Source organism: Peromyscus maniculatus, chromosome 10, assembly GCF_049852395.1.
Source record: "Peromyscus maniculatus bairdii isolate BWxNUB_F1_BW_parent chromosome 10, HU_Pman_BW_mat_3.1, whole genome shotgun sequence".
Lineage (NCBI taxonomy): Eukaryota > Metazoa > Chordata > Mammalia > Rodentia > Cricetidae > Peromyscus > Peromyscus maniculatus.
Genome location: NC_134861.1, coordinates 50,400,189 through 50,420,500, shown reverse-complemented (window position 1 = coordinate 50,420,500; position 20,312 = coordinate 50,400,189). Strand labels below are relative to the sequence as shown.

Here is a 20,312-nt window from a genome sequence, read left to right as displayed (position 1 = left end):
TGCTTCTATCCCAGTGTCTCCCTTTGAGCAACTTCTCTCCACAGGCACTGAAGTGACCCGAAAAGCTCAATCACCACATGTCACGCAGTTGCTCACAACTTTCTACTGTGCTTCCTCAGACAGAATTCAAAGGCTCTGCACATCTATTTGGTCCTTGGCTCTCTCTCCAACCACACTCCCTCCCTCCGCTACAGAACACCCTTCCTCTTCCTTCAACACACCTATCCCAGACTTCCTCAGGACTCTGCAACCAGTTTCCTCTGCTGGAATATAATCCTCCCTCTGTTCTGTGACTGGCTTCTTCTCGTCCTTTAGGTAACTACTATCCACCACCCAGAGAGGCCTTCCCTAACCATCCTATATAAAATGGCATTTCCTCTGCTTTCATTTATTTTTGTTTATCATCTAGCATGGCCTAGTAACAAAGATGGTATTTTCTATTAACTTCAAAGGAAAAAAAAAAATCCTATTACGACTAGGAGATCTTATTAATGATTGTATTCTCTGCATTGTAATTCATGGCAACCGCACAGTAAGATTAATAAATACATACAGAATGAAGAGTGAATGAAATCCTGAGGAACAGGAACCATTTCTAATTGGTTTCTGTGTGCACTCAGCACAACTTCATTAAAGAGTTCTTTAAAAATGGGAGATAAAATTATGGTAGAACTGGGTGAAGGAAGTAAGGAAAAAACCAACAGGACTAAAGACAGAGCAGCAAAGTAAAACCTCACAGGAAAATGATCTCCCAGCTGGAGCTAGCCCAGGGTGTCTTACTTACCTTGGTAGCTCAAGGTATCGAGTATGTAGGACATAGCAAGCACCAAACTCATATTTATAGAATTAATCTCTTACAGTGAATGCTCTATGACTACTATCATTTTTCACATTTTTTACACTCACTTATTTCTGACAGTTATTTCAAATTAATATTATATTTTAGATCCACATTAGATTGCTGAACTTATTTACTCACATATTTTGTTTTACTCATACTATATATGTAAACCTTCCTTAAATGTGTTCTACTACATTTACTTATGTTATATGTGTGTATTTATACGTCTGTGTGTCCATTTATTTATGCTATATGTCTGTGTGTTAAGTCCCTTGGCTCAAATGTGGGGGTCAGAGGACAGTTTACAGGAACCGGCTCTTTATCTACAATGTGGGTGGGTCCTGGGAAGTGAGCCAAGGTAATCAGGCTAGGCAGCAAGTGCCTTTACCTACTGAACTACATTGCTAACCCAAAAGACTGTCTTCACACAAGCTTCCATAAGAAGCATTATCTCCTAGTCCCGCAAGGGTGTCATGTAAAAAGATTACCAAGCTCAGGAGACATGGCTCCTCCCTCCTCCCCTAGTCCTGTTGTTAATCAGCTGTCAACTTCACGAAAATCATCTCATTTCTCTAGTCTCAATTTTCTTATATGCCAAAGTAAGAGACTTAGATTTGTCTTTAATGTTGCATCTACTTCTAACATTCCAATTAAAAAACAGCAATGACCAAACGGATTTCTTCTTCCATGTAACTGATCAGATCTGCATCCCAGGTACTGCACAAATGAAAATTACTCTATGTTTTTAAATGCACATTCTTTGTGGCGAATGTTTCCTTTGGAACTGAACTTAATCATATACACCATTACATTAATTTTGTATCATTTTCCCCGTGGTCACGTGTAACTAAACACATACAAGTTTTATAAGAACATACGTGTTTAGAAAGAAAATGAAGAAGACATGTTGGGTAAGGGCTAGCTGAGGGTACATGTGTACACTGTGTGGAACACAGAAGGCTGGCTCCCCAGCATGGGTGAGGGCTAGCTGAGGGTACATGTGTACACTGTGTGGAACACAGGAGGCTGGCTCCCCGGCAGACAGCCATCTTGAGGAAAGCAGCACAGGTGCTAAGTCAAATTCCTCCCACACTCATGTGGCAGCTGTGAAGTTCTGCCATGCTATGTGAAACAAGAACTTAACATTTCCATGACAGAAAGGTGTGGTGGGACAGGGCAGCTCTGGCGGCCCTACTACTTTCCAGAAGCCACCGAAAAATGATGTGAGAGTAACGCCTCCTGCTCATGGCTGTGGTTATACTACAAAGACACATAAAATGCTAATGATAACAGGCTTCCTGAGGAAAGGTGCATCAAATTCTCTACTTGCAATGAGACTGCAAACCCTGATCATTTCCTTAGGAAGAAGCCTCAGAGATTACCTGCTAATTAAAACCTAACGTTCACTAGGCAGAGCAATGATTACAGGTGACAAGCGATCTGACGGTAATGTCACCAGAGTCATGTGACTGACAGCTGTGAGGAACCACCATGTGCAGTGCTGATAACTAAGGGCAGTTTTCCTGTCACAAACACCACTCTGCTTGAGAAGAGGAAGACAGTTTAGAAGTGAGCTCCCCACAGCAACAGGTCTCACAGTGCACTGGCGCCCTCAAGACAGAATGGAATGCATGCAGCTATACTCACTGTGGCAAAGAAGTTAAGTCATGAATTTAATTTAATGTTATCATTCTCTCCATTAAGCTCCCAATATCTTCTTGAGCCCTATGTGCTAGCAAGCAACAAATTATTTTGAAATTTCAGTCATACTGATGTCTCTTTATGTGGAGGCATACTCAAGTCCAAGATGCTCTATTTTACATCCACATTTTCACCTGACAAGTTTATGGTTGGAGACTCATCAACTGCACTTGTTACCATCTCTGCAGTTACACCTCCCAAAGCTCTGACAGCCCAGTGGCAACAGAGCTCTCCACTGGCTTCTGAATTCCCCAGGTCTCCTAAGGTCCAAAGAGGAAACACAAATGCTGATGAGAAGGGATCTGCAAATACTACGGCCCCAAACTCACTGGTATTCATAAAGATGATTGTTCAGCCAAGCCGATCAGCAAAGAGAAAATACAGAAGGCAGGTTGCTGCTATCAGCATTAAAGATTAGGTCACCCGACAAGGAACAGTGGAGTGGCCTTTAGAAACTGAAAGCAACCAGACCCCATGCTTCTAGTGACCCAGAAACAAGCCCTCAGCAATACAACCACAAGGAACTGAGTTCTGCCACAAACACAGGAGGCTCAGAGGGCACTCCAGATTCCACATGAGAACTCGGCCCAGCCAGCATCTTGATTTTAGCCTCTGATACCCTGAGCAGGAAACCCAGCCAGCCCAGACTTGCACTTCAGATGTACAGACCTGAGTGTCCATAAACAGTGTCACGTGAAGCCACTGAGTCTGTGAAAGCTGGTTGTGTAACCCCAGAATACACAGCAGCACTGCTGCTGCTACTATACCCTCTCAGCCCCACACTCTGCAGTTATTGATAGCCAATACCATTGTTTTTCAGCAGTGAAGTAGATGGCCTCCTCGTCCTCTTCATTCCGATACAGAGCAGGGCAACTTGACACAGACAGAATGTCTGGATCTGGGGAAGGTAGTGAGTGCTGGGGATGCTGGGGATGGTGAGGATGCCGAGGGTGGGCTACCAGAGGAGCATGTGGAGGAAGCTGAGCTCGCTGGGACTGTGGGGAGGACGGCACAATGCTTCGACGAGAGCGGCATAAACTACTGCTCCTGGCTAAAGACCCAGCAGGTTTAGGCACGGTCCCTGAAAAACACAAGCCAACAGAAACTCTCATAACCACCAATGTCCCTCAGCCCTTAACTGTCTTCTTACAAATATGTATACAAGAATTGATGTAGTAAAATATCAGATTTAATGTTTATTCAGCTAACTATATAATAACTGCCATTCTCTACCACCTACAAAAAATTAAACAGCAATAATTACAAATGTAATAAAAATGGTAATGGAGTTAAAACTAAATGAAAATAATAATAAATGTAGTTTTACTGTAAAAATCTAACACTACTAAAAACAAAGACTTAAAACTTTATTCAAAATAACATTTAAATTTAAAGTCAATATAGCATATTTATAAGGAGTGATAAACTATTTATGAACACTATACTGAAGCAGAAGAAAGAATAGAATAAAGTATCAATGGATAGTCTTTGACATATCACCACATGTTCAACCTTTAAGAAGGTTTAAAGACTGTACAGACATTCTCTTAGCTGAAACCAAAGCTTGCTTCCTGAACACAGATCCTCATGGACTAAGTCTTTGTCTTAGAATTCCCTGTGTTTACCACCTGCCTCAAGCTAGACCCATGCATGTGGAACAATTGGACTCATCTTCAGTTTCTTTTCCTGCACTCAAGCTGCCCAAGAACACCTTCTTCAGCACGCTCAAGCTGGCTCTTGGTGCCTGCTGCATTCCTCAGTACTACAGCACCAGGACAGGAGGTGCTGGCAAACCTTACTCCTGCACCCTTTATAAACTGGGTTCTTTCTGAAGCTCACGCTATTAGACAACACGAATCCCCAGACTACATGACAGTGCTTTCTCCCCAGCAGTCTCTCTCGCTCTGGCCAAACCATGCACTCATCATCAATGTGAGTAATTTCACTTCTAAGACTCATCTGACCCTTGACCAATCAAGAGTTTTGACTTCTCCTTTGCCTTCCTGTCTATTCTGATGTCTTGACTTGTCAATCATATTATGATGAAACCACCGAACAAGAAATGAAACAATTCTCCTGGTATCAGAAATCACTGATTACCTAAACAGAAACTAACAATTTGAGTAAGGACAAACTTCTCACCAACAACTTCAAAACAGTCTGGAGAAAATAAGGAATCAAATTGAACTACACCTGTTATCTAGCTAAACTATTATTTTCCAGTAAAGGTGAAAACAGACACTTTCTGCCAAAGACAGAATTTCTCGCTTTTAATTTGTTTAACAAAATACTAATCAACACTATGCTTTCAGTAGAGAACAAAAAGGAGGAAAGAAAAGTAAAACATAACAATAAACATAGAAGTATATTTAAATAATGGCTAAAATTATACCAGAAGTGACAGGCGGTTATAAGTGGCAATCCACACATCAGAAAGCACCAGAGAATACTAATACACAAATGAAGAGTCACTACAGTTCAAGTTCTCTGGAGCACCCCAACTGTCGAGAATGAGAGAGGAGGGAGGGAAGAGGAAGGGAAGAAGAGTTCGAAAACAAACCTTACTTAAGAGCCCTGGGATAAAACAGATCAACAAGCAGGTTAAATATCTGCATTAAATGTCTCCCAAACATCAAGGAAATAATAGCACATAAGTCCCAAACTTGCTGTGGGAGGAGGAGGAGGGGGAGTAATTCTATTCTCTATTCTTCTACTCACAATAAAGATATCAATTAACAGTTTCTGGGGTTTCTTCACTTAGAATTACAGATAGCATTATTCATGTATTAGAATCTTTTACTTTGTTCTTTACATACAACAGGCATGCTTCCTGTTCATTATTTCAAACATAACTAACACATAATATAGACCAACAAAGAGGCATCTAAATGAAGCCCTTTCATCGTACCTTAGACACTATTCTTAAGGCTGACAGCCTTTGTTTTACAAGGTCCAGAACTTAGGCTCTTGTAACAAAGCAGAATGGAGTAACACTATATGGCCAGTAGGTGGAGGCACAGCTCTCCAATCCTATGAGCAATCAGTTTAATTCCTAAAACTTTCTATTAAATTTCAAACCAGCTCTTGTACTTTTTCATATTTATAAGTATTAATGTCTATGTATAATATATTATTTAAAACATATGCCAATTATTCACACTTAGTATTTTCTTTTAATGAACCAAAACAACAAAAAAGTGCTTCAAAACAGGCAAATAATAATAATGGAAATAGATCATCCTCAAGTACAATTCTCATTCATAACAATTATATATTTTAAATAAAAACTATTTTTAAAAGGTTTTGTATTTACACAAATGCATATATTTATGAATCAGTGTTATGTAGGGCACATATATAAACAAATAAACAAACAAATAGAATAGACAAATTCAACTCGTAAGCCAGCTTGAATATAGATGCAGCCCAAACAAGGACATGAGGTCACCACCGGCTTCTGGTGTCCCCAAACTTATAAGCTGTCCCTCTCAGCCGCTCCTCTGTGACAGTCACTACCGCTCCCTCACTTCACTGCACCACAGAGGATTAAAGCCAGAACAACAGAGGCATGGTCACTGTGCTGGCAAATTAAAGCCTGACTGGATAACAACTGTTCTACACGACCAGAGCTGTTGCAGCAGTTTCCGGAAGGCAGTAAGAGTTGAATAGGAAGTCAAAACTAAAATACTCAGGTAAGATGACTTGATCGGTCTCAAGAACGAAACCGTACGTTTTCAGCTAACCAAAGACTAAACTAACACACTTCTCCGTTCTTCAGAGCTCTGTTCTACTGACACCGTAAGAAGTCACAGATACAGGGAAACGGACCGGGCAAGCAGTAATAAGAATAAAACGTTTTCCAAATGATTCCTAATCTAAAAAAGCTGCAAATGGAAAGCATCTGTAATTCTGCAGAAAGTCAAAAGTCAAAGCATTCAAATTTTATCTTACCAAAATGTGTTTTCACAAAGTAAAACTCAAAAGCATAGCATAGAACTAAGCAATGTACTGCACACACAGAGCCTCCTGTGGAAGGACTCACTCACAGTCTGGCAAAGAAACATGGTGGCACACATGTATAACCCTAATACTCAGAGGGTAAGGCAGGAGGCCGGCCTGAGCCACACAGCATGCCTCATCTTAAAACAACCAGAACACATCTTACTTATTTACATGTATAGATAACGTGTCTTACATAAGCACACATACTTATCACGTCTAAGTTTTATAAACAAGCACAGCTTTTGTTAAAGGCAAACAGAATCAGTACCTCATGATATACACAGAGCAGGGTAACACTACAATAAAAGAACACACTGAAAAGAAAAAAAAAAAAAAAAAAGCCTTGGGAATGGCACAAATCCTGAGCTTACGAAGAGTCAAGAGCGGACTCCAGCAGAGCTAGCACCCAAAGCCAGGCGTCTAAAACCTTCCCTTAATCTTCCTTTCTACTGCAGTTTTCCATCAGTTCAGCATTCCATTTATATAACCACTGGCAGCCATAATGGTGTATCTGTCCCTTTTTAATGTGACTCTCCCATTTCAATTTAATGAAAAGTAATGGTTTAAAAAGCAAAATCCTACAATGAGTTATATATAACAATTGCTGAAATATAACTATTGCTAAATTATGCAAATTATTCAATTATTTATGCCTCTTGATAAGGTGTATTTCAAAAACAGAATATATAACACATATATAAAGAATACATAGATGAGAATATCTCATATAGTACTCTCACGGAATAAAATAAATAATAAAAAGAAACAAGAGTACCTTTGCCCCCTAGATGTCAAAGTGCGTCATTCCTAAAAGGGCACGTCAGGAACTAACTTGGCTGAACTCACTTACCTGGAAACTGTGACACTATTGGGGGGGTGTCTTCATCTAAGTCATCGACTCCTCCAGCAATAGGGTAGGGTGGGATGGAGACTCTAGGCATCACCACCCAGCTGTGGTCAGAGTACAGAGAGGAGGTAAGGCTGGGGAGCCCAGAGTTGTGAGCTATCTGAAAGCCACAGATCTTCTCAATCTGCTGCCAGCGAAAAAGCCGCTCTCGCAAACACGTTGTCAGCTCAGAGAGCGCTTTCCTGAAAAGTCAATAGATGAATTACTTACTGCATTGAAGTCTTGAATATGATACTGAAATGAAGGCAGTGACAGATCATGGAAATTGGCTGATCTCAAGAAGAAATTATCCAGTTTCAGAATTGGTATAAATTATGTCACTACGTAAGCTTCACTGATTAAATATATATTATCTACCTAGTACACGGCTCAACACTGTACTAGACAGACTGGTAAAAGAGCATCTCACTTGGCTTCCAGAATCTTGTGATCTACTTCATCCAGGGAGGAGCTATGCGCAACATGCAGGGTCCCAAAGACTGTGCTTCTCTTCTTTTTAATTTTTTCTGCCTGGAAACCCAAAAGGGAAAAGGTAAGGCTAGGTTTAGGAAAATGACTATTTACATACTAGTAAAGTTGATTTTGTTTTTGACTGTATTAATAATCATAAAACCAGTAGAAAATTATTAGCCAAGATACAGACATGTTTTCAAAATAAGAAAACAGATGAGAAAGAAAGCATGCTTTCCTAAGTCAAAGACATTTAAAGCCTTTGTTCTAGAGAACTGTTTTTCTTATTTCTATAGCTGAGAAGGACCAGAATCTTCTATTAAAACTAACAGAAAAACATGAACCAAATCCTATTGCAATGAGGGTTAGTCAACTATGCATTTTTTCCAGAATTCAGATTAAGGCTTACTCTTATTCCACACAATTTAATAACAGCAAACATGAATTTCTAGTAACTACTAACCTGCATCAGATATGAGGCAGCAACCTGGAGGAGAAAAGCTCCGTATAAAACGTTTACAATAGTGATAACAATGACAATTTCTCAAGGAGGTTAAGGTAATTTTGAAAGCTATATATGCACTTCTCTAGAGAAAGTAATTTTACTTTAAATTCAATAATTACAAGATTCAATTTACATGACAAACTCTGATTTTAAAAACAGAATCTTCAAGAAGGGCTTTTACTGGAGTTTTTGTATTCCGGGTGATTAATCATGAAGTAAGATAATACCTCGTCCTTAGCGATGGCTAGTTGCATCTCAGCATTCTGTCTCTTAATATTGTAGTACTGTACTTCGACTTCATGTGTTAGCTGAAGCCATTTCTGAAGCGCATCAGGAACAGACCAGCTGCTTCTCATTTCAAACTCCTTTTCAGCCTTTTTTAGAGCCATGCGGACCTGCAAGGACAAAAGGAAGAAGACACAAAGAAAGGGAAGAGTGGAATAAAAGTTGGTACCAAAACAAAAAGAAAAACCAACTCAATTATGGATTTTACAAAAACCTTTTAAAGTCACTAAATCCAAAGGTACTTTTTATTTCAAACTAGAGCTGACTTTAACTGCATTCTAAAGTTACTGGGCAAAGCTAAAAAGTCACAGCTTAGAGAAGGGCATATGGGCCCCTCACATATAAAAAGTTGAAGTATTTAGTTTTTGTATTTTATAGTTGTCAAGCTAAGAGAAGTAGGGCACAGAGGGGGAAAAAAATCTAGGAAACAAACAAACTGCTGATCACACGTTCCCCACAATGTATTTTTTGTCACCTAGGATACGAAGCAATGCCTGAAACGTAGGGGACTTTCTGGTTCTCACTGCCTGATACCCTGTCTGTTATTTCTCTTGTGTGGTGATATTTCAATTGTGCTGAAATGTGATTTTATTTGTATGTTAATAAATAAAGTTTGCCTGTAGATCAGAGGTCATTAGCGAGCCAGGAACAGAAGTCAGGTGGTGGTAGCCCACGCCCTTAGTCCGATCAAGTCAAGGACACAGCCAAGTGTAGGTGACCCCAACCTTTAATCCCAGTACCAACCATAGAGTCCTGGAGGTCTCTATAGACAGGCAGTAATGAGGAAGTCATGTGGTTGGGTTTAGAGCCAATGAGAAGGCAGAACATAAAGGCAATAAAAAGACAAGTCACACAGGGAGAAAAATCTCTCAGGGGAAGGACGGCAGCGAGTGGTAAGATAAAGGTAGTCTCGGCTCTTCGCTAGTGCTCTGATCTCTTGGGCTTTTAACTCTGTATTTGGCTCTGTGCTTCTTATTTAATGAGACTGTTTAGAATTTCGTCTGCACTCATGCTTCTCTTACTACAGTCTGTTCCACCCTTTCTATCTCATCCACTGCTCCTTATACAGCAAACAACAAGTAGACACTGAGCATGAGTAGACTGTGTAAATTTCAAGAAAATCACTTCTAGTCAAGAATAGACTTGATTTTCCCTGTGAGAAACTATGTATTGCCTTCCTTGTAGATATGAAGTATTTCTCCCACATGCCAATTAAGGGGCCATCAAATTAAACAACAAAATAAAATGTCTGATGTGTTAAGTATAACTGCTAAGGAAAAAATATCTAAAGAGAAGCCTCACTAACAAAGTCAGAAGAGAAAATCTATTCTTAGACTAGCTTACTTAACATTTTGACAGGGTACGAACGAGAAGATATGAGGTGACACATGGTGGGATTGGTGTGCGTAACTCCCAGCCTTCCCACAAAGCCATGGGTGCACCGTGCAGCACAGTGCTTCTGGTGTCCGACCCTAACTGTGGAGTAATTGCTCTCACAAGCTAACTAAGGCAACTGAAACTCCATTCCTAAACCAAAGTGCAGAGGAATGTTTGATCTGAACAAACCCAACTTATTTAAATAAACTTTTCTGTTTGCCAGAATAAACTAAGAAGAGGACTACACAAACTTTTGATAAAGAAATAGAACAGCTGTTGGGCAGTGTGGAAAAATATTTTAAAACTCCAAAATTAAAAAGAAATCACAAGACACACAGTTCATAAATCTAAAAAAAGGGAAAGAGTTGGAACTTGGAACTTAAAAAAGGAAGGCTTTTTCAGTAGAAGCGACTTCTCAGGCAACACTCACCTGGCAAGATTTATTGTGTAACGTATATGGGACAATGTGAATTGAATTAGACGGTGGCTAAGCTCTGTGGCGTCCCTGCTAATCTCTCAGGAAGAAAAAATTCGTGGTCATGCCCTGCAACACGTGGCCCTACAGAACACCACAAGCAGAATGCAGCAAGCCTTTCCTCTCACAAGACTTTGAAACTAAGAATCCAGTGTAATTTAAATGTGCAGGCTACTAAACACTTGATAATCCTAAAGATTTTCCGTAAATTTATTTCCCTTAAAATAGTTCAATTATTTTGCACTGAAACTATATATTTTGGGGCATAAATTGAGGCTGAGCAACCCTTAAATTAACTGTTAAATATGTCTCAAACCTGTGAAATTTATGACCATTCCATATTAATGACTATTCAACAGTTATTATTCATGGCTTTGTTACTTAATGAAATCTTAACTCTTATTTTGAGTTATGCTGTTATTCATGAGGATGGTCAAAGTCAAATTAGCTAGTAGCTTTTACAAATGAGTTATATACCTGAAAACTATTTATATAACTCTGGCACATTAAAAATAAAACAACAACAAGTAGAAACACATCAGAAATAAACAACCCACACACCTCAAACCTGGCTTCTAGACCTAATTTGATTGTATAAGCCCATGATGCTTTTGGCAAGATCCACACTTATGAGGCTCACTGTCTGAGACTTACAATGGTAACATGAGATTTTTAGGAGCAAAATCATGAGGTGAAAACTATTTTAATAACAAAAAAATATAAAGTGATAATATTAGTTAGCCAAAAGTCTTCATTTAAGGAAAATAATACCATATGATCATTTTTGAAGTTATCTCCACTAGGAAAAAAGTATGTTTCAAACTATATGGAATTGTAGGGTAACATATGGCTATACCTACATTAATTTCCCAGTTGAATTACTTCAGTAAATGAAGCATTAAACATCAGTACAGGAAAACACAGATTTGGAATAGGACACACCAAATCTTGCCTTGGCTGAATAACAGTTGTGTTAACACAAGGCAGCAGTTACTCAACCTCCCTACTATAACCTTCTCTTTTCAGCACAGCACAGGGTTCACATTCAGAGCAAGCAACTGAAGGCACAAACAAGCGCTCTGAACTGAATACTCATAAGAATACTTAGATTCTTGGCCCTGCTTGGTAATTGACTAATTCTGAACAAGTCTCCCAATCCTCATTTTGCTTCTCAGTTTTTCAGTCAATAAATGGCCAAGTCAGAAAAATGAGATGGCATTAGGGACACAGCGGTTCACAGAATGTATTCTGAAGATGAAAGAAGGGCCACAGAACAAGAAATACAGGCAGCTTCCTGAATGGAGAAGGAAACAGATCTTCCCGCACAGGCTCCACTAGATTCGGCCCTGCAGACATTACAGAGTGATGATGAATCTACATTTATTTATGCCACAAGCTTGGAGTAATTTGTCTCTGCATGTCTGAGGGTTTCTACTACTGTGAAGAGACACCAAGTCCACAGCAACTCTTATAAAAGAAAACATTTAAGTGAACCTAGCTTACAGTTTCAGAGGTTTAGTCCATTATCATCACAGTGGGACATGGTGCTGGAGAAGGAGTTGAGAATTCTACAATTTGATCCACAGGCAATAGAAAGTGAACTGTCTCACTGGGCATAGCTTGAACATAGGAGACCTCAAAGTCCACCCCCACAGTGACATACTTCCTCCAACAATGTCACACCTCCTAATAGTGCCATTCACTATGAGCTTATGGGAGCCAATTACATTCAAACTACCCCGCTGCAGGAACAGGAAATTGACACACATGCATGCCATGAGATTCTTCTACAATCCTCTCTTCTCCAAAGCATTGTGAAATGTCTGAAAGCCTACTCCATCCTATTTTGAGTAGCTGGGTGGAGGAAGCAGACATCAGGAAGGACATCTTTGTAGATAACTTTGAAGATTTCAGAAAATTATGTTCTAAAGCTATCTAACAGGAATGACTAATAGAAATCCTCAACATCTGTAGCCTTTGGCTTTACAGAAGCCCAAAACCAGATGTCCTTTCTCTTACTAGGTGACATTTGAAACTCAAACTTACTGCAGATACTAATAAACACCTCAAGTGAACTCTAGGCAACAAACATAGCATGACCTATGTTGCATGGAAGAAGAAACATGCTGGCAACTTCACCTTTCAGTTACCACTTTGTTATTTTTAAAATATGAATTCATCAATGCTGAAAACATTTTACTAGCTGAGGAACAGTATACAATGAAAATAAATGCAGATACAGAAGATGGGACAAAACAAAAGAAAAAGAAAAAGAAAAAGAAAAAGAAAACACTGGCCCTGCTCCCCTGAGTAGCAATAGGAACACCTTCTTAAGAGTGATACCTGCACCGTGGTGCATGCTTTTAATCCCAACACTCGAGAGGCAGAGGCAGGAGGATCTCTGTGAGTTAGAGGCCAGCCAGGGCTACAGAGCGAGATCCAGGAAAGGTACACAGAGAAACCCTGTCTCAAAAAACAAAAAACAAAAAACAAACAAACAAACAAAAAAAAAGGGCGATACCTGCTCCAGCTCCTGCTCTGCATACTGGCGTCTGCTCAGCTCACACTCTGCACCTTCCCTCAGCTCTCTCAGCCGGCAGGCCTCCTCCTTGGCGTAGTTGATTTCATCCATCATTTTTCGCTCTAGATTTTGCTTTTCTACAGCAACAGTTCTGTTTTCTTCCTGTGCCTTTTCAAGTCTTAGAGAACAATAAATTTTTAAAAAATTCCTCAAGTATCCAGAATTTCACTTTTATGAAAAAAACATTGTTTCAAACAACATCATACTTTTTAAAATCAGAATTTAATAGTATTTCTATTCATCTTAAATTAGCATAAATACCCGGCAACCTAATATTTGGCTATTTTTTGTTATTTTGGGTTCAAAAGACAAGGACTGCAGAAAACAGTCTCTGCAACGATACTGTCCAGAAACTTGTAAATATTCAACTACTTTCTACCTTTCCTCTGATATTCTACACATTTATTCCCAAGTTGTAATTCTCTAAAATACAAAATGAAATGAGCATTTATACCCAATATGAACACTAACCCAAAATAAGTGTTTACATATACTCTCGGGTATCATTATCACCAGATATATTTGCTTGTGTGACTAATAAGAGTTAAGCCTGGTTTTAGTAATTCATTTTGTCTTATTTTGTTTTTCTGAGACAAGTTCACATAGCACAAGCTGACCTTAGAGTCACTAGCTATAAAGCCAAAGATGACCTGAAGTGGCCATTCTAGCTCTACCTCCAGGACCCCCAACACCAGCCACCGCGCCCAGGCTGAGGGGGATGCTTCAGTTACCTCTCTTGTAAGTCCATGAGACTTTGCTCTGCAGTTTGTAGACTCTCTAGGTCTTTCATCATTTTTGCAACATGTTCCTTTGATGTCTTATTTTGTGTATATGCAAACCAACACCCCCCAACACCAATTACTATGGAAATTGTGAGAATAAAATCCTTCATCCAGTTATGAGGTGGGCCTGTGGGGGAAAAAAGCAGATAGTTAATTTTTGAATGCAACATAATGTAAATGTACAGAAAAGCAGATATCCAAAGCAAACAAAACTAAACATCTCCATCCCCCAGATACAAATTCTAGCCTAATAAAATCAAAACTCTCTTCCAACAGTCAGTATGCTTATTTTCCAACAATCAGTATGCTAACTAATAGACGGGACCTGCAGAGAGGCAGAGAAAAACACACATGGCCATGTCAGGCCTCATTTCCAATGCCATGCTACTGAGAGAAGCCCCGGCAGAGTAAAGAGGGCCATGACTTGCTTCCATTTTCCTCAGTCAGGCCAGGTCACTAACAATGAGACACAAACTGGATAACCAGTTGTTCACCAAAAGGCACTTTCCCAAGTACGTATACACAACAAACTGTGCTCATCAGTGGACTGTGACGTTGGGGGACATGCTACCCACCAAACAGACATGACAGTGTTTTGTTAACACACAGGGAAGTGTGGGGGAAGTTGCTGCTTGCACCTCAAGAGTTGAGGCCAGGAATACCCCAGCACCCTACAACTGACAAGAAGCCTCTTCCCCCATACCCTCTACTAGTAACAAACACTATGCACTACTCCACCATGTACAGAGCTGAGAAGTCCTGGGTGTACATAGCTAGCTGGTAATGTGGGTCAAATGGCCATCTGTTTGAGATACAGGAGTTAGGAGGAGGGAAAGCACAGGAACCTTCTTCCCTAGCCTACCATGCTATGATGCCAATGCAGCCCTGCAATATAAGGCAAAAGGCACCAGGGCTACTGTCTTCAGGAATATAAGACATAGAAAAACCTCTACTCAAGTACCATTTTAACCTAGCCCTGACTGTCAATATACACCAACTTTCCAGGGACCATTTAGAAGAGATATACATGATCTCTAATAAAATACAATGTTGTGTTTTAATGCTCCAAGGAAATATAATTTAGAGTGGTAAACTGCCTGTCCTGGTTAGTTTTATGTCATCTTGACAAAAGCTTATTAAGTCATCTGAGAGGAGGGAACCTTAACTGAGAAAATGCCTCCATAAGATCGAGCTGTATGCAAGTCTGTAGGGCATTATCTTAATTAGTGTTTGATGTAGGAGGTCCTAGTCCACTGTGGTTGGGTCATCCCTGGGCTGGTGATCCTGTGTTCTATAAGAAAGCAGGATGAACAAGCTATGAAGAGCAAGCCAGTAAGCAGCACTCCTCCATGGCCTGATTATCAGCTCCTGGCTCCTAGTTACTACCCTGCTTGAGTTCCTGTCCTGACTTCCTTCAGTGATGAACAGTGATGTGGAAGTGTAAGCTGAATAAACCCTTTCCTCCCCAAGTTGCTTTGGTCATAATGTTTCATCACAGCAATAGAAACCTTAACTAAGACATTAGCTAAACCCTTAGTGCTCCTGCCACAAGACATTCTGCACGCTTCCTGTGGATGAACTCTATGGAAATCTCAAGTGGCTAACAAGTCCAGGATGCATGTGTGTTTGTATCTATGCTAAAGAGTCTCAGTGTTCCATATTTCCAGAGCACACACCCTCACCTGCCATGTAAAACATGCACTGCAGGTAGCTACAGTCTCAAAGGGGATTGCTTAGATTTCTGCTTCCAACCAAGAGGTTCAGCTCAGGCTTCATTTCAACCAGGAGCCCTATTCTCTGACTCTGTCTGAAATATAATCTCCAGGAATAACAATATGCAGATTCATCAGTCCCAAATTCCAAAGCACTACACACTAGAGAGTTGAGTAAAAACTCCTTTAACATGTATCTTTTCATTTGACCACATTAGTTTTTGTATGAAATCTAGCTTGAGCCGGGCAGTGGTGGCGCACACCTTTAATCCCAGCACTCGGGAGGCAGATCCAGGAGGATCTCTGTGAGTTCGAGGCCAGCCTGGGCTACCAAGTGAGTTCCAGGAAAGGCGCAAAGCTACACAGAGAAACCCTGTCTCGGAAAAAAAAAAAGAAAGAAATCTAGCTTGGGCATTACACTGTGGTACTTGTTCAGTCAAATGGTAATTCTACAACAAACATATTTAAAAGGTAAATACATCATTAATTTCTGAGCTGGTTTGCTTATTAAAATGCATGTTTAACAATACTTTTTGAAAACAATTTGATAATACTATATTCTCTAGATATGAAGCACCTTGTTCCCAGATAGATACAGGAAGCATTCCCAACCAACGGCAGGTAGACAAAATTCTCTACCTCTAATTCTTGTTTCCACTAATCAGCTCATGGGAAAAAAAAAAACACTTCACAGAAAACAATCACCTAGTGGATTCAGACAAGGAATAAGGACAAGGAGCAGAGTTTGGGGATCCTAGGCATTTTCACCAGAGCTCCACTTCCTCTCTTATAATGCCCATCAGCTCACAAAGGAATTCAGACTGCTTTACCAACTGCTCACTTAGCTCCAGCCAAAACAGAATCATGATCAAAGTCAAGTGATCAGTGAACCACTCTCTTCAACCTTCAATAGAAGAGCCCACCTCAATCAGTATCAGAGATACACTACAGAATCCAGGGAGAATAACATTAGTTTCCTAATCTATATTCTGTAAAAGCCATATTCCCTGTATTAATTTTGACATTCCTTTTAGGATTCTGAAACAATAAAACAGAATTCTTCTAAAATATATACTGTTCAAACACTTCCTCCAAAGACTTTCAGAAATTTTATATTAAATAAACATAATAAACTTCTCTTCTGGGGAAAAAAGTATTCCTGTCCAGGTTAAAAATATTTAATAAAAATGTGACATAACACATTCCTTTTCAAACCAATCAAATAACAGTGTCCACTTTGTGTTCCTTCTAAAGATTTGAGGGGTCTTTACTTCTGATCTATATCTTCAAAGTTCTTTTCCTGGTGGCTAGTGACACTGTTAGGACTTACTACTGGTGCCATCAAAAGAGTTAAACTGCTATGGTTCTTAAGGATGAACATCCAGCTGAATTAACATCAACAGTCACAATAACCCAACAATTTAAATCTAGAAATCCAAATGATCACCTAGCCAGTTTCATAGCTTTTTACATTTGTAACTACTTTTGGAAATTCACATTTTTGTGGCAGAGCAGCTCATCTTATAAGCCATATTTCCTTCACGGTTAGCAAGTGGCTCTCTTCTTGATGGTCTGCTCCTCTCCAGTCTCTGTTTTCTTCAACAACACAGGGATGGGCAGGCTACACTACTGAATCACACTGAATGAAAGAGATACTAACGTGTCAGAGGCCCAAACAAAACCACATCAAGTGCTTTGAGTTGAAGTTTCTGTCTGTGACTCCGGTCGCTGATTTTCAACTGGGAAATCATAAATGAAGTTTCATGAACTGCTATCCTGTACATAGAAAAAAAAAGTTCATATGTAATAGACAAAGTATTTCTACTATATAAATTTCAATGCATAAGCAATATATTTACTACTTCGCACAGTGGTGATCACTGTTGAGAACTCATCTGTATTAAAACACACTACTTCAGAAATCCTTTCATAACACTTAGCCACTGAAAGCCTTCCTTGGGCTAATTAATAACTGTCTTGCTATATTGATGAGCTGCTGTTTTCTAAAGTGACTTTCTATTATAACTTGCTCTAACTGAGAAATTTATAAAACTGAAAGTATTTTATAATAATCAACAAATGTCAGCATTTTCACAAAGAAAAATAAAATAGTTACATGACTTACTAAACATTTTTAGCAGATGTTTAAAAACAGTTCTTACTTTAGGAGCTTTTAGTTAGCAGTGGCTGAAAATGCTCTTACCACACTCTTAGTGTTTAACTGCTTAAAACGAACAAAGCATGCAAAAAACCTAAGTGGAAGGTAAAAAGCCTTCTTGGGTAGGTTGAGGAGTGGAGGGATTCATGTAAAATACAGTTCTTGAGTGAGTTAGGAGGTAGAGGCAAGAGAATACTCAGAAGCTTGGGGGCCAGCTAACCTGGTATGTACAAACACTAGTAAAAAGAGGCCCTGTCTCAAGAAGGTGGAAGATACAGGTCACCAGTTGAGGTTGTCCTCTAATTTCCATATATGCTGCTGGGTCATCTACATGGACCCACACTCATGCCACAAACATACATACATACTATATATGCATGCACAAAGAATAAAACTATAATAAGAAAACAGATACAATTGTTAAAAGAAATACATTTATAGTATTTCCTTTATACCATCAGGCCCAGAATTATCATGTAGGTTCAGAATTGAAAAGTGGCATCACCTAAAACATACTTCTCAATGCATGGAAAAGCCCTCTGGGTAACTACTGACCTGGGAAGTGTTGTTCCCTTCACATTATTATCCCTAAAATTCTTCTCATATTGCGGGAGTTCAACAAATTCTATCAACCACTGCAGGGTATCCTCAAGGGTCCAATTATGAACTGCAAAACAGAAAAGAAGGTATATTTTAAAGCACACCATTCTCAGAATTAAAACTCTGTACACAGCTATAGAATTTCAGCAGAAGCAAAGATGGGAGATTAAATCTTTAATTAAATTCAAATACTAAATTAGTACTAAAATAGTATCTAGCACTCTATAGTAAACTAAAATATTGAGACACACACTTGCTTTTCCTAAGGACACAGGATCTAAAACAGAAGAAACACAAAAGAACAACTAAGACAACTAGTAGCAAAACTAATTCTAAAATAAGCATTAATACAGAGTTTTTAAAGGATGAAATAATCCATGTCCCTGGGTGTAGATAACTTACCAGATATAGATTTGACTGACACTTCCCCTAGCCCATCAATGCACATAACACTGTGAAATACCCTTGGAGAGCCAGGTCCAGCCTAAGCATCACAAGTAAGGCAGTGAACAAGATGAGGGAAATGTCTGTCCCTGTGGAAGCTAAGTGCCTCGGGCAAGCATTTGGGTGGGGCAACTTAGAAATAAAGGAAAGACAGGGGAAAGGTTTAAATCTTGTGAGCCATTAAGGAAAATGGGGAAGGGGAAAATCTCACACAGAGAAGATAGGAAAATAAGCCCTCTGAGTTGACTATATCAACTAAAACCTAAAATAAAAACCCAAAGAATTCTGAAGGTCTGAGAGAAAAACACCCCAACCAGAGAGGAATGCTAACATTCAAGTCTTCAAGAATGGATAATCCTTCTGGGTTTGGGTGGGTTGTTTTTTTGTTTATTTGTTTGTTTGTTTGTTTTTGAGAAATAGGCAGAAGTTAGAGGGAAACCCTATTAGGAAAGACTGGATTTGAACACAGGCGAACTCAGCTCAGAACCTTGCTCTGGACTGCTTTGAAAGTAACAACTAACAATGAAGCTATAAAGAGGAGAGAACCCTGAGCATCAAGCCAGGGGCTTCATCTGCTCAAAGAATTCAATAGGCTACGATGAGTTTCTTCAAGGGAAGGCTGTGAGTGGGTCTGAAAAAGAGTTGCGTAGTTTCCACATGTAATGTGAGGGTTTGGGCAAAGAGTGTTTCTAGACTGCTCAAGAGGGCGGACAGCGCTGCAGATGACAAGGAAGCACTGAACGCAGTGCTGTGAATCCATTGCTGCACACACGGATCTAGGAAAAGAGCATCCTAATAAAGCATAGAAAATTCTGAATTCACATTTGCATGCAATGTTTTCACAGTCTGCCTTTTTCAATATGTGATCTTTAAAGAGAAAAGCTTGAACAAATCATAACTAATAAAAACTTTATTTTAAAACTGTATTGCTAAGTGGCAATTTTATACTGAGACAAAGCTGTTTCTCATGTTCTCTTTCTGATAGCACTGTCATAATGCCTGTATATGGGCCTGAGGCTGCTGGATCCATGGAGCCAAACAAACGAGGCTACCAGCCAGGAGCCTGGACGCCTCCCGCTGAATCTAATCCAGTCAAAGTAGGCTTTTTACACGAAGGCTTCTTCCTTCTGGGATGACTGCATGAGAACTGCCCCATCTGACTGCCAAGAACCCAGAGCACAGCTGCACTGCACACACCCACACAAACTCTAAGCCAGGGAAACAGGAGAGGATTCTCTCTGGCTTTTTATTTTCAATAGCAGAAGACTCGATCTAAGCAATCCAGCACATCAAATACTGCCCCAGTTCCAAGGAGGCCAGATTCAAAGGAAGAAATCAAATAAAAAGGGGATGAAACTGCCCAGTCCTAACACTACTTCACCTCGGTAGACAGTTGTGGTGGTTCTAAAGTAGCTTTGTTTGTAATACAGATGTTTCCTTTTGAATGTACAACACAACCTAACACAAGACAGAGTTACTCGAGGGAGAAAAC

The 20,312-nt window shown here is 39.6% G+C and overlaps 1 protein-coding gene across 6 annotated transcripts in view; it reads right to left on the bottom strand.

The window, feature by feature from the left end:
* Stim2 (stromal interaction molecule 2) overlaps nt 1-20,312 on the bottom strand; it is a 133,525-nt gene that overhangs the window by 2,553 nt on the left and 110,660 nt on the right. For 3 of the 6 annotated variants that reach the window (XM_076546311.1, XM_076546309.1, XM_042286001.2), the window contains exons 4-12: nt 18,332-18,443; nt 17,279-17,394; nt 13,856-14,033; nt 13,065-13,242; nt 8,634-8,801; nt 8,365-8,388; nt 7,861-7,961; nt 7,395-7,633; nt 3,350-3,623 (exon numbers count right to left, since the gene is read on the bottom strand). In XM_076546311.1, the coding sequence (XP_076402426.1) occupies nt 3,350-3,623; nt 7,395-7,633; nt 7,861-7,961; nt 8,365-8,388; nt 8,634-8,801; nt 13,065-13,242; nt 13,856-14,033; nt 17,279-17,394; nt 18,332-18,443 (1,390 nt within the window). The remainder of the gene's footprint in view (nt 1-3,349; nt 3,624-7,394; nt 7,634-7,860; nt 7,962-8,364; nt 8,389-8,633; nt 8,802-13,064; nt 13,243-13,855; nt 14,034-17,278; nt 17,395-18,331; nt 18,444-20,312) is intronic. The other 3 variants (XM_076546312.1, XM_076546310.1, XM_042286002.2) reach the window with 1 other exon arrangement.